Below are 12,629 nucleotides of genomic sequence, written 5' to 3' on the forward strand. Positions count from 1 at the left end.
TTGGCTCCTACCTCAAAGCACACTGTGTTCTGTTGATCTTATGTGCTGCACAATAATGTTTAACATTTAGTATTTATTGTCATATTCCCATATATCATTGTGATGTTGTTTATTCTATTACTCTTGTTCTCTTCTGCTTGCTTTCTTTTTTCTTTCTCAGCAGGTGATCCAGGTGATTGATATATGCATTTTTTTTCTCTGCCCGTTCTGTTGGTTTTTGTCTTTTGCCCTTCTCCCCCGTCCCTCTTCTCAGCTGTTTCTCTTTCCCTCTTTCTTTCTCCCCTTCTTTCCCCCAGTCAAGTCTGTCCCGTATTCAGTAAGTGAAAATAAAATAAACAATAAAAGGTGAATCAAATGGACCATTACGGCAAGGCTGGGATGGTCAGTTTGGTAAAGTAAATCCGTTGGGCATCTTTCTTTGCATTTAGACAACAATTCTGATGGCAAAAGAGCCAAACGGGACAGGCAAAAAAAAAAAAAAAAAAAAAAAAAAAAGGAATTCTTGCACATTTACAAACTGACACTGCTGCACGGCATGCTGGGTAATGCTAGCTGCTCAGTTATGGGCGTGCTAACGGCTGTGAGGCTCCGTGGCTGCAGAACACCGAAGAAGAGAAAAGAGAGGTGGAGGATGAAGAAAAGAGGCGGAGATGAAGCAGACGTTTAGCTCCAGAGAGGAGCTGTGTCTGTGTGGGCGGGGCTCAGGCAGCTCCGCCCACACAGTGAGACTGAAGCAGGTGAAGAGTAATAAATGAAGACAGCAGACAGGATTTGATAAGCTGATGTACAAACATGTAGAATGATGGTGGCAGCTACAGAAACAGGTCCATACAGACTGAAGCGTGTCTCAGTCTGAATGTACACTGCTGTTATAAGAGCTGTGGAAACTCAGGTCAAAAGGACGTAACCACACTGCTGACAGTTCCAGGACAGTCACAGAGTTACAGCATCATTTGTGACCATAAAGACAGAAAGCTCATCCAAATCCTGGGATTAAAAGTCTGTCCTGGTGGTGTCCAGTCAAACACGTCTCTGTGAAAGCTTCAGTCCAACAGGCTCCAAAGTCCTTCTGCTCATTTCCTCGCCGGGTTCTTGATGCTCCTGTACCATCTCTCTGTCATCCTCCTCGCTCCCTCATTGCACTCACAGTCTTTGTGCATCATTAACACTCACATGAGGAAAACCAAAGTTTTACTGGGCAGAAGATGATCATCAGTGACGCTGTCTTTAAAACACTCTTGTTAGAAATGTACGACTTTAATGTGAAACATTCAGAGTTTTTTCTCTTGTTGTGTTTGTTTGAAGCTGCTTCCTGTTGGCTTCAGCTGTTTGGAGTTTCCATTTTCTAAACTTCTACATTCTGAACCTTCTTCAGCTCTGAACAGATGATGAAACACTGAATGATTTCAAGCTCACACTTTGTCTAATAAACTTACATCTTTCATTCTTTATACAGATTGGAGAGCTGTGGTTTGTCAGATATTGGCCTTGATTATCTGGCAGCAGCACTGAAGTCCAACCCCTCGTATCCCACAGAGGTGGACCTGAGTGGAATCTACAGCAACCTGAAGGGTTCAGGAGTGAAGCATCTGTGTGATTTTCGGGAGAATCCACGATGTCGATTTGAAACTCTGAGGTCAGTCAGCATGTTTTAGTTGTGCTGAGATGAATATGATGTGAAAGTTGTGCTGACACTAAACTGCAGACATCAGGCTGATATTATACTGATCCACACTGAGGATCTTCATGGTAAAGTCTGTTTTCTTCTTCTCTGGTTTAGTCCATTGACTGCAGCAGAACAATGTTCACATTTCAAACAGTGATACTCAACGTATGGCCCGCGGCCCACACGCAGCCTGCCCACCTTTCCTGATTCAGAGAGAGGGGACCCTGATTAACTGTGTAGCTTCTTCCTCACAGTTCTAAGTATCAGACACAACAATGAATAATCCACAGCTGACTGTCTTTAGCAGGTCAAAGGTCACGGCACACAGCACTCTGTGAAACAGTTTGGAGCAGGAATTCTTGCACATTTACAAACTGACACTGCTGCACGGCATGCTGGGTAATGCTAGCTGCTCAGGTATGGGCGTGCTAATGGCTGTGAGGCTCTGTGGCTGTAGAACACCGAAGAAGAGAAAAGAGAGGTGGAGGATGAAGAAAAGAGGCGGAGATGAAGCAGAAGTTTTGCTCCAGAGAGGAGCTGTGTCTGTGTGGGCAGGGCTCAGACAGCTCCGCCCACACAGTGAGACTGAAGCAGGTGAAGAGTAATAAATGAAGACAGCAGACAGTATTTGATAAGCTGATGTACAAACATGTAGGTCGTGTCCAAATTCATGGGCTGCATCCTCCTGAGGCCGCATTTGTAGACCGATTACGTCACAGCGACACGTCGAAGGCTGTCCAAATTCGTAGACTCCTCCGAATGCAGCCAACAAATGCGTCCTCCTTTTCCCCGAATTTGAAGGATGGGTCGGGTGTGTCCTTCGTGGCCTACCATATCCCAGAATTCATAGCGCGGCCCAGCCAAACTCCAGTTTCCAACAATGGCGGCCGCTACTAAGTTTTAAAATGACTCATACTAATCTTTTTCGGTCACAAAATAAACTTTTAACATATTTTCAGGCGAGAAAGTAGCTGTGTAAACATCAAATATCTGCTCGGTTTATCAAGATACCGCATATTTGCAAAAGTGCTTCGACGTTTTCGGAGACGTCTGCTACCCACCAGCTCGATAGCTCGCCGGGAGCTCGAGGGTCACTGAAGCCGCCGAGAACGGCACAACTCCCGGCACATCATTTTCAGATCACCGCGGACTTTCGCTACTCAGGTTAAACGTGATATATAAGTCACTTAGACAACCTCAAAATGTTATTGTTTGGCTTTTTTCAGTGTTTTGTTTGTTCGTGAGTAAATCGGTTTGGCTGAGATTAAAGTTATTAGATTAGATTAGATAAAATAAAACTTTATTAATCCCCCAGGTGGGTTCCTCCTTGGTCTTTACAGAGCTGACTAAACGTCAAACAGAAAACTGATTAAACAGAAGTATGAGACGGTCGAGAATTTACGCCAGTGTCCTGTTATATTTTAGATAGCAAGGAGCAGACGGCTGAGTTTATTAAACTCCACCGAGACAGCGGTGACGCTAATCAGAAGGCTAGACCGTCCAATTTCCCCAGCCGTTTATTTCCAGCCTACCCGACCTTCTGAGGACCCAGCCCACGTAGACCGCAAAGGCCGGGTCCTCAGGAGGATGCAGCCCATGAATTTGGACACGACCGTAGAATGATGGTGGCAGCTACAGAAACAGGTCCATACAGACTGAAGCGTGTCTCAGTCTGAATGTACACTGCTGTTATAAGAGCTGTGGAAACTCAGGTCAAAAGGACGTAACCACACTGCTGACAGTTCCAGGACAGTCACAGAGTTACAGCATCATTTGTGACCATAAAGACAGAAAGCTCATCCAAATCCTGGGATTAAAAGTCTGTCCTGGTGGTGTCCAGTCAAACACGTCTCTGTGAAAGCTTCAATCCAACAGGCTCCAAAGTCCTTCTGCTCATTTCCTCGCCGGGTTCTTGATGCTCCTGTACCATCTCTCTGTCATCCTCCTCGCTCCCTCTTTGCACTCACAGTCTTTGTGCATCATTAACACTCACATGTGGAAACCCAAAGTTTTACTGGGCAGAAGATGATCATCAGTGACTCTGTCTTTAAAACACTCTTGTTAGAAATGTACGACTTTAATGTGAAACATTCAGAGTTTTTTCTCTTGTTGTGTTTGTTTGAAGCTGCTTCCTGTTGGCTTCAGCTGTTTGGAGTTTCCATTTTCTAAACTTCTACATTCTGAACCTTCTTCAGCTCTGAACAGATGATGAAACAATGAATGATTTCAAGCACTTTGTCTAATAAACTTACATCTTTCATTCTCTATACAGATTGGAGCACTGTGATTTGTCAGAGATCAGCTGTGATTATCTGGAAGCAGTGCTGAAGCTCAACCCTTCGTATCCCAGAGAGGTGGAGCTGAGCTACCACAAGCTTCAGGATTCAGGAGTGAAGCAGCTGTGTGTTCTTCTGGAGAATCCACAACATCAAATTGAAACTCTGAGGTCAGTCTCCACGTTTTAGTTGTGCTGATACTGTCGATCTGTGGAACTAAAACCTTTATACAGGAAGTCTGGTTCAGCTCTTTGTAGACCTTCTAATCTCTGATGCTCTGAGTCTTACTCAGTAGATGATGCAGAGTTGTGAAGCCGATGTGGGTGAGGACACTCGCCCAGCTCTAACTACTTTGACGTCAAGGCGGCTTCCCTGCTTGTCCTGATACAAACAAACCTGAGTAACCTTGCAGGTCAGATCTCATCAGTCACACCTGTTATGGCAGCTCTCCTCTAGATTGTAGTTCTTGTTAACCTGGGATGGTTTTAGAAGCCTGGACCACAGACTGCAAGGGAAGATATTACTGGGAAAGGCCAAAGCGTCCTATTAGACCCATTAAACACTAACATAGATGAATACTCAGATTTAAACCTTTATTGTTTCACAAAGGGTTAAAAAGGGAACGTCCACAGTTTAGACTGCAGCAGATTTTATTAAAGCAGTTTGACAGGAGCAAAGCAAAAACACAAAGAATAAGTGTTTCACATATTAATACATATAACATAATAATAAAAGAAAAGCAAAATAATGATACAAAAGAATGAAAAAGTTGTCCAGAGCAGCAGGATGTCTGAGGTCTGCAGAAACACAAAAACACAGCAGCTAAAAATAGTTGTTGAAAGAAAACGAGGTGGGAGCTGCTGATTCCTGAGCTTTGATACTGGATTAGCTTCAGTAGTTATTCCCATCACTGCTGTAGGAGCTACATTTAGTCACAGCTGATTGTCTCCTTTGACCAATCAGAAGACTACTGTTGTAAAAACAAGCAGACAAAGAACCAATGAGAGTGAAGAACAGGATAAAGAGCTCGTGTGATGGAGGCAAAGCAATAATCAGCAGACTGTAGCAGTTTCTATCTGGATGAAAGTAGAAGGAGCTCAGCGGAGCTCAGTCCCATATCTTTGGTTAGAAACAACATCAGTGATTTCCTGCTGCTCGAGATGATTCCAGCAGCTCTCATTACAGCAGCTGATGAGAGAAACAGCTGATGGCTCACAGCTCGTGCACTGTTGGATCTCCAGATGTTCACGTGGCTGAAGTCTGTGAAGAAACTGTGGTCCACGTAGTTCACACGGCCTCAGATTGGACCGAGCTCCCTGGATCACTGCAGCATCCTCAGCTGGTACATGGACGTCTCTGCTCCTCAGTCTTGGAGCCCCTGCAGGTCCGTCCACACCACCAGGGTCTTCTCACTCACCTTTCCTTTGTCCTCGTCCTTCATCGGCCGTGCTGTGTCTTTGTTCCTGCGGTGTTGTTCCCACGATGCAGCGCTGATGTTCCCTCCTTGAATGCACAACAAGTACGGTGCTGGTCTTACTCGGGTGGAGCAGAGACAGATTGAAGTCTTTCAGGCTTTAGTGCCGACTTCCCTGACAGAGGCTGGACTCCATGGTCTGCACAGGAGGCTTCTACACTGTGTGGAGGTGACTCCTGGACTCGAAGACAGGCTGCAGGTACATGTGTGATGAAGAGGAGCTACAGCAGTGTGATGGAGCTGCAGGTGTGAAGGAAGTCCTGCTGTCCTGTCCCACCCTCATCTTTGCTTCCTCTGTCTTCTCTGGACTTGTCCTCCTGTTTCAGAAACAGCACTGCTTCATGCCGAGGGTGGACGGGAGCGTTGGCTCTGATTCTTTTACCGTCCACCACAAGGAGACACTGATGCTGACCTCCTGATTCATCTGCATGTGTTCTGCTTCACACTGCTCACCTCCACCAAAGACTTCACAAACATCTTCTTTCTTTGAGTCCAGTTTGTCCCACAAACACTTCCAAATCTCCTCCTCTGAGATTCTGCAGCTTCTTGCAGTGTGACTCAGCTGACTTCTGACAGACCACAGACTGGCACAGCATCCACATGTGTCTCCTTTCAAACAGGCTCTTGATGTTTCCTCCCACATCATTCTGGCCTCTCAGTCTCCTTTGTTCTCCAGCTCTGTAGCTCCAGCTGGTGAAGCTTCAGTTTTCCATGTTGGTAACAGTAAACTACAGCCTCTGCTGTCAGCTGGGTAACTAAACAGAGCTGCAGCACGTCTCTGCGGTGGTGCTACATCCAGCCTGCAGACGGCCGTCTACATGTTGTAGTGGTTTACAGTCACCAGGGGGCGCTGTCCCAGCCATGCAGGCAGTGGGCTGCTCTGCTTGTGCTGTTGTTGGTGAAGCTGAAGTGAAAGTGATAGGTTTGTAGTTTGAACCTATCCACTGGAACGTTAAGGACAATCTGCTACGCAGCAAAAAGCAAGACACAAGGCACCAAAGTTCTCTGGTTTACTCATGCATGAGGGAGACCTGGCTGGAGCCAAGCGTCGTTCCACCACTTGACCACCATCAGACTCTCAGCCAGGCTCCCCATAGCACTCCTTTTATTGTGGTTACATGAATATGCATAGGGTCATTAACATATAGCATCTCACATAGGTATACATGTGAACAAAGAATACTGTGTGTGTGTGTGTGTGTGTGTGTGTACTTGTTTTCATGACATCTTAGGACAATTTTATGATAACACACTCACAAAATGAGGACGCTCAGAAAAATGAGGACATTTTTGAGGTCCTCATTTTTCTGAGCTTTCTAAAGTGTTCTAGAGGCTCCCAACATGCTCCCAAACCAAAAATCTCGAAAGTCCTGAAACATCACAATTTTATGAAAAAGTGTGTTTAAGTGTGTTTAGCGTTTTTGCTCACTTTCAGTTTCGCCGCCTACTGGCCAGTTTTGGAACTTAACACACTTTAAACACACTTTCAGTGACGTCACTCTGCGAGTCCTCATATTGTAGGTGTGTCAGACACAATAACACATTTGACCCAGGTTATACCCTTCTGGGGCTTAGCGGACACATGCGTGGACAGCACCTTTTAGTTCTTATGTCCAAAGTCGTATTCAATGTTGAAATGGAGGTGAACTTTATTTCAATCATTCGTGGAATAGTAACAGATGAATTTTGAGGCTTCTGAAAATTGTTCGTTCAAACCTTGCCAATTAAACAATCATTCTAACACACATCAAAAACTTTTCACATTTTTATACATATTAAGGTGAGCTATAAGCAAGGGTAACAACAGTTAAATCAGGCAAATCTTGACAAAAATGAAGGTCTTTAGATTCAGTTATCAGTACCTGCACAGCTTGGTTTCTTTTGTTGTTGACAAAATGTATCGAAATATAAAGTTTCAACATTTGTCTAATTATATTACTATTAATTAATGAGTCTTACTTCTCAAGATCAATGCACAAATTGTCTGACCTTCACTATGCAGAATGATGTGTGTGCAGATTTTGACCCTTGAAGAGTTTATATTAATCTACATTAATATAATTGCATCTGCAATCTGCAGTTGAACTTGGAGATTCCTGCCGCTGTCATCTGATTCAGTATGATCATCAGGCTCAGTCTCGACTCTGTGTATCTACAAGAATTGATGAAAAAAGTCAACACTTTATTAATTATATTTTAAATTCAACTTACCTTATACTTTTTACAATATAGTATAAAATGCATATTGTTTCTTTAAAAACTAATAACACACTATTAAAAACTGCAGAATGCACAATTCCAGCTTCATTTAGTAATTCAATTAGTAAATAAAAGTGAGTAATTAAGTCACTTAATTAACTAAGCAACTGTAAATGTCACAGAAGTACAATTCAATTTCAATTCAATTTTATTTATATAGCACCAAATCACAACAAAAGTCACCTCAAGGCGCTTCATAGATACAGAGAAAAACCCAACAATCATATGACCACCTATGAGCAAGCGCTTTGGCGACAGTGGGAAGGAAAAACTCCCTTTTAACAGGAAGAAACCTCTGGCAGAACCAGGCTCAGGGAGGGGCGGCCATCTGTTGCGACTGGTTGGGGTGAGAGAAGGAAAACAGGATGAAAGACATGCTGTGGAAGAGAGACAGAGGTTAATAACAGATATGATTCAATGCAGAGAGGTCTATTAACACATACTGAGTGAGAAAGGTGACTGGAAAGGAAAAACTCAATGCATCATGGGAATCCCCGGCTGCCTACGTCTATTGCAGCATAACTAAGGGAGGATTCAGGGTCACCTGGTCCAGCCCTAACTATATGCTTCAGCTAAAAGGAACGTTTTAAGCCTAATCTTGAAAGTAGAGATAGTGTCTGTCTCCCGAATCCAAACTGGAAGCTGGTTCCACAGAAAAGGGGCCTGAAAACTGAAGGCTCTGCCTCCCATTCTACTTTTAAATACTCTAGGAACAACAAGTAAGCCTGCAGTGTGAGAGCGACGTGCTCTAATAGGGTGATATGGTACTACAAGGTCATTAAGATAAGATGGGGCCTGATTATTTAAGACCTTGTATGTGAGGAGTAGAATTTTGAATTTAATTCTGGATTTAACAGGAAGCCAATGAAGGGAAGCCAAAACAGGAGAAATCTGCTCTCTTTCTAGTCCCTGTCAGTACTCTTGCTGCAGCATTTTGGATTAGCTGAAGGCTTTTCAGGGAGTTTTTAGGACATTCTGATAATAATGAATTACAGTAGTCCAGCCTGGAAGTAACAAATGCATGAACTAGTTTTTCAGCGTCACTAAGAGACAGGATATTTCTAACTTTAGAGATGTTGCACAAATGAAAGAAAGCAGTCTTACATATTTGTTTAATATGTGCATTGAAGGACATGTCTTGGTCAAAAATGACTCCAAGGTTCCTCACAGTATAACTGGAGGCCAAGGTAATGCCATCCAGAGTAAGAATCTGGTTAGATACCATATTTCTAAGATTTTCAGGGCCGAGTACAATAACCTCAGTTTGATCTGAATTAAGAAGCAGAAAGTTAGCGGCCATCCAGGTCTTTATGTCTTTAAGACATTCCTGCACTTTAACTAATTGGTGTGTGTTATCTGGCTTCATGGACAGATAGAGCTGGGTGTCATCTGCATAGCAGTGAAAATGTATGCTATGTCTTCTAATGATACTGCCTAGGGGAAGCATGTATAATGTAAACAGAATTGGTCCTAGCACTGAACCCTGTGGAACTCCATAATTGACCTTAGTGGGTGAAGAGGACTCTCCATTTACATGAACAAATTGTAGTCTATTAGACAGATATGATACAAACCACTGGAGTGCAGTACCTGTAATATCTACAGCATGCTCTAATCGCTCTAATAGGATATTATGGTCAACAGTATCGAACGCTGCACTAAGGCCTAGCAGGACAAGCACAGAGATGAGTCCACTGTCAGAGGCCATAAGAAGATCATTTGTAACCTTCGCTAAAGCTGTTTCTGTGCTGTGATGAGCTCTGAAACCTGACTGAAACTCTTCAAATAAGCCATTCCTCTGCAGATGATCTGTTAGCTGTTTGACAACTACTCTTTCAAGGATTTTTGATATGAAAGGAAGGTTGGAGATTGGCCTATAATTAGCTAAGACTGCTGGGTCTAGAGATGGCTTTTTGAGTAAAGGTTTAACTACAGCCAGCTTGAAGGCCTGTGGTACATAGCCGATTATTAGAGATAGGTTGATCATATTTAAGATTGAAGCATTAATTAATGGCAGGACTTCTTTGAGCAGTTTTGTAGGAATGGGGTCTAAAAGACACGGAGGATTGGAGGAAGTAATTATAGAAGTTAACTCAGAAAGATCAATTGGAGAAAAAGAGTCTAACTTAACATCAACGGTACTAAAAGTAGCTGTAGATAATGTTACATCTGTGGGATGATTATTGGTAATTTTTTTCTCTAATGATAAGAATTTTATTTGTGAAGAAGTTCATGAAGTCATTACTAGTTAACGATGGTTGGCTCAAAAGAGCTCTGACTGTTTGTCAGCCTGGCTACAGTGCTGAAGAGAAACCTGGGGTTGTTCTTATTGTCTTCAATCAGTGACAAATAGTAAGATGTTCTGGCTTTGCGGGGGGCTTTCTTATAAATCAGCAAAATATTTCTCCAATTATGATGATCCTCTAAATTTGTGACACGCCATTTCCTCTCCAGATTACGAGTCATCTGCTTTAGGCTACGTGTTTGAGAATTATACCACAGAGTCAGGTACTTCTGATCTGAGACCTTAGTTTTCACAGGAGCTACAGTATCCAGAGTCATATGTAGTGAGGAGGTGAAATTATTAACAAGATGATCGACCTCTGTTGGAGCAGCGTTCAGATAGCTGCTCTGCTCTGTGTTGGTACAGGTCATTGAAGATGATAACAGTGGGTGGATTACATTCTTAAACATAGTTACAGCGCTTTCAGAAAGACATCTGTGATAAAGTCTACTCTCCACTGCTGTGTAATCAATTATTGTAAATGTAAATGTTATCAGGAAATGATCAGACAGGAGAGGGTTTTCAGGAAACACTGTTAAATGTTCAGTTTCTATGCCATATGTTAAAAACAAGATCTAGAGTGTGATTAAAGTGGTGGGTGGGTTCTTTTACATGTTGAGAGAAGCCAATTGAGTCTAATAACAGATTAAATGCCATGTTGAGGCTGTCATTCTTAGCATCTACATGGATGTTAAAATCACCCACAATAATTATTTTATCTGAGCTGAGCACTAAATCAGATAAAAAGTCTGAGAAATCAGAGAGAAACTCTGTGTAAGGCCCAGGTGGACAATTAGATGATAACAAATAAGACTGGTTTCTAAAATTTTTCAGCTGGAGTGGACAATGCTAAGCATCAGGCTTTCAAATGAATTAAAAGTCTGTCTTGGTCTTTCATTAATTAATAGGCTGGTGTGAAAAATTGCTGCCACACCGCCCCCTCGGCCTGTGCTTCGAGGTTTCTGGTAGTTAGAATGACTCGGGGGTGTTGATTCATTTAAACTAACATAATCATCCTGCTAAAACCAGGTTTCTGTAAGGCAGAATAAATCGATTTGTTGATCAATTATTAAGTCATGTACTAACAGAGACTTGGAGGAGAGAGACCTAATATTTAATAATCCACATTTCACTGTTTTACTCTTTAGTTAGGATGTGGATACTGTATTGTTCTTTCTTTGTAATTGTTTATGTTTAAGTTGTTTGTTGCTGGTTTTTAGTTTGTTTTTTGTCTTTTTGGAAGCTGACACAGTCTCTATGGAGATGGGTTTTTGGGGGGGTAGCAGGAGGAGAGAAGCTGCAGAGAGGCGTGTAAGACTGCAACTCTGCTTCCTGGTCCCAACTCTGGATAGTCATATTATGGGGGGTTTAATTAATTTGTCCATATTTCTAGAAATGAGAGCTGCCGTCTCTCCTTATAAGACCAGGTTTCCTCCAGAAGGTTTGCCAATTATCTATGAAGCCCACATCGTTTCTGGGACACCACTCAGACAGCCAGCAATTTAAGGAGAACATGCGGCTAAACATGTCACTCTTGGTCTGATTGGGGAGGGGACCAGAGAAAACTACAGAGTCCCACATTGTTTTGGCAAAGTTACACACCGATTCAATATTGATTTTAGTGACCTCCGATTGGCGTAACCGGGTGTCATTACTGCCGACGTGAATTATGATTTTACTGAATTTACGTTTACCCTTAGCCAGCAGTTTTAAATTTCCTTCAATGTCGCCTGCTCTGGCCCCTGGAAGACAATTGACTATGGTTTCCGGTGTCTCTAGCTTCACATGTCTGAGAACAGAATTGCCAATTACCAGAGTTTGACCCCCGACGGGTGTGTCGCCGAGTGGGGAAAAACGGTTAGACATATGTATGAATTTGAGGAGTGGACCCAAAATGCTGACACAAAGGAACGTGAAAGAAAATTTGAATATTAACAGAAAGCAAGCCGTTTATTAATCTCTACTTTTAAGATTAGGCTTCAAACTTTCCTTTTTGCTAAAGCATATAGTTAGGGCTGGATCAGGTGACCCTGGATCCTCCCTTAGTTGTGCTGCAATAGACGTAGGCAGCCGGGGGATTCCCATGAAGCACTGAGTTTTTTCCTTTCCAGTCACCTTTCTCACTCACTGTGTGTTAATAGACCTCTCTGCACTGAATCATACTTGTTATTAATCCACAGCATGTCTTTGTCCTGTCTTCCTTTTCTCACCCCAACTGGTCACAGCAGATGCCCGCCGCTCCCTGAGCCTGGTTCTGCTGGAGGTTTCTTCCTGTTAAAAGGGAGTTTTTCCTTCCCACTGTCGCCAAAGCGCTTGCTCATAGGTGGTCCTATGATTGTTGGGTTTTTCTCTGTATCTATTATTGTGCGATCTACTGTACAATATAAAGCGCCTTCAGGCGATTGTTGTTGTGATTTGGCGCTATATAAATAAAATTGAATTGAAATTAAAAGATTACAAAACAAAAGGCAGAGGTGAAGCTAAACAATAACCTAACCTGGGGAAAATATTTTTTATTAAAAAAAAAAACAAACAAACCATGAAACCTGACATGGATACAAAGATACCTGGAACATGGAAACGTGGCACCAAAGACAACAGATGACCTGACACTGAACAAATGAGGACAGGACTTACAGTGGCTTGCAAAAGTATTCGGCCCCCTTTAAC

At 42.7% G+C, this 12,629-nt stretch overlaps 1 protein-coding gene across 1 annotated transcript in view; it reads left to right on the forward strand.

Annotated features, from left to right (window-relative positions):
* The window catches only part of LOC147302903 (NACHT, LRR and PYD domains-containing protein 3-like), a 52,632-nt gene extending 48,501 nt beyond the window's left edge, over positions 1-4,131 (forward strand). Inside the window, exons 6-7 of the mRNA XM_086283607.1 lie at positions 1,457-1,636; positions 3,939-4,131. Coding sequence (XP_086139733.1) covers positions 1,457-1,636; positions 3,939-4,131 — 373 coding nt within the window. The remainder of the gene's footprint in view (positions 1-1,456; positions 1,637-3,938) is intronic.
* The last annotated feature ends 8,498 nt before the right edge of the window (positions 4,132-12,629 follow it).

This window comes from Aulonocara sp. 'chitande type north' Nkhata Bay, linkage group LG23 (genome assembly GCF_057382095.1).
Source record: "Aulonocara sp. 'chitande type north' Nkhata Bay isolate Kocher_YH1m ecotype deep benthic linkage group LG23, A_spYH_male_GT1.1, whole genome shotgun sequence".
NCBI classification, from domain to species: Eukaryota; Metazoa; Chordata; class Actinopteri; order Cichliformes; family Cichlidae; genus Aulonocara; species Aulonocara sp. 'chitande type north' Nkhata Bay.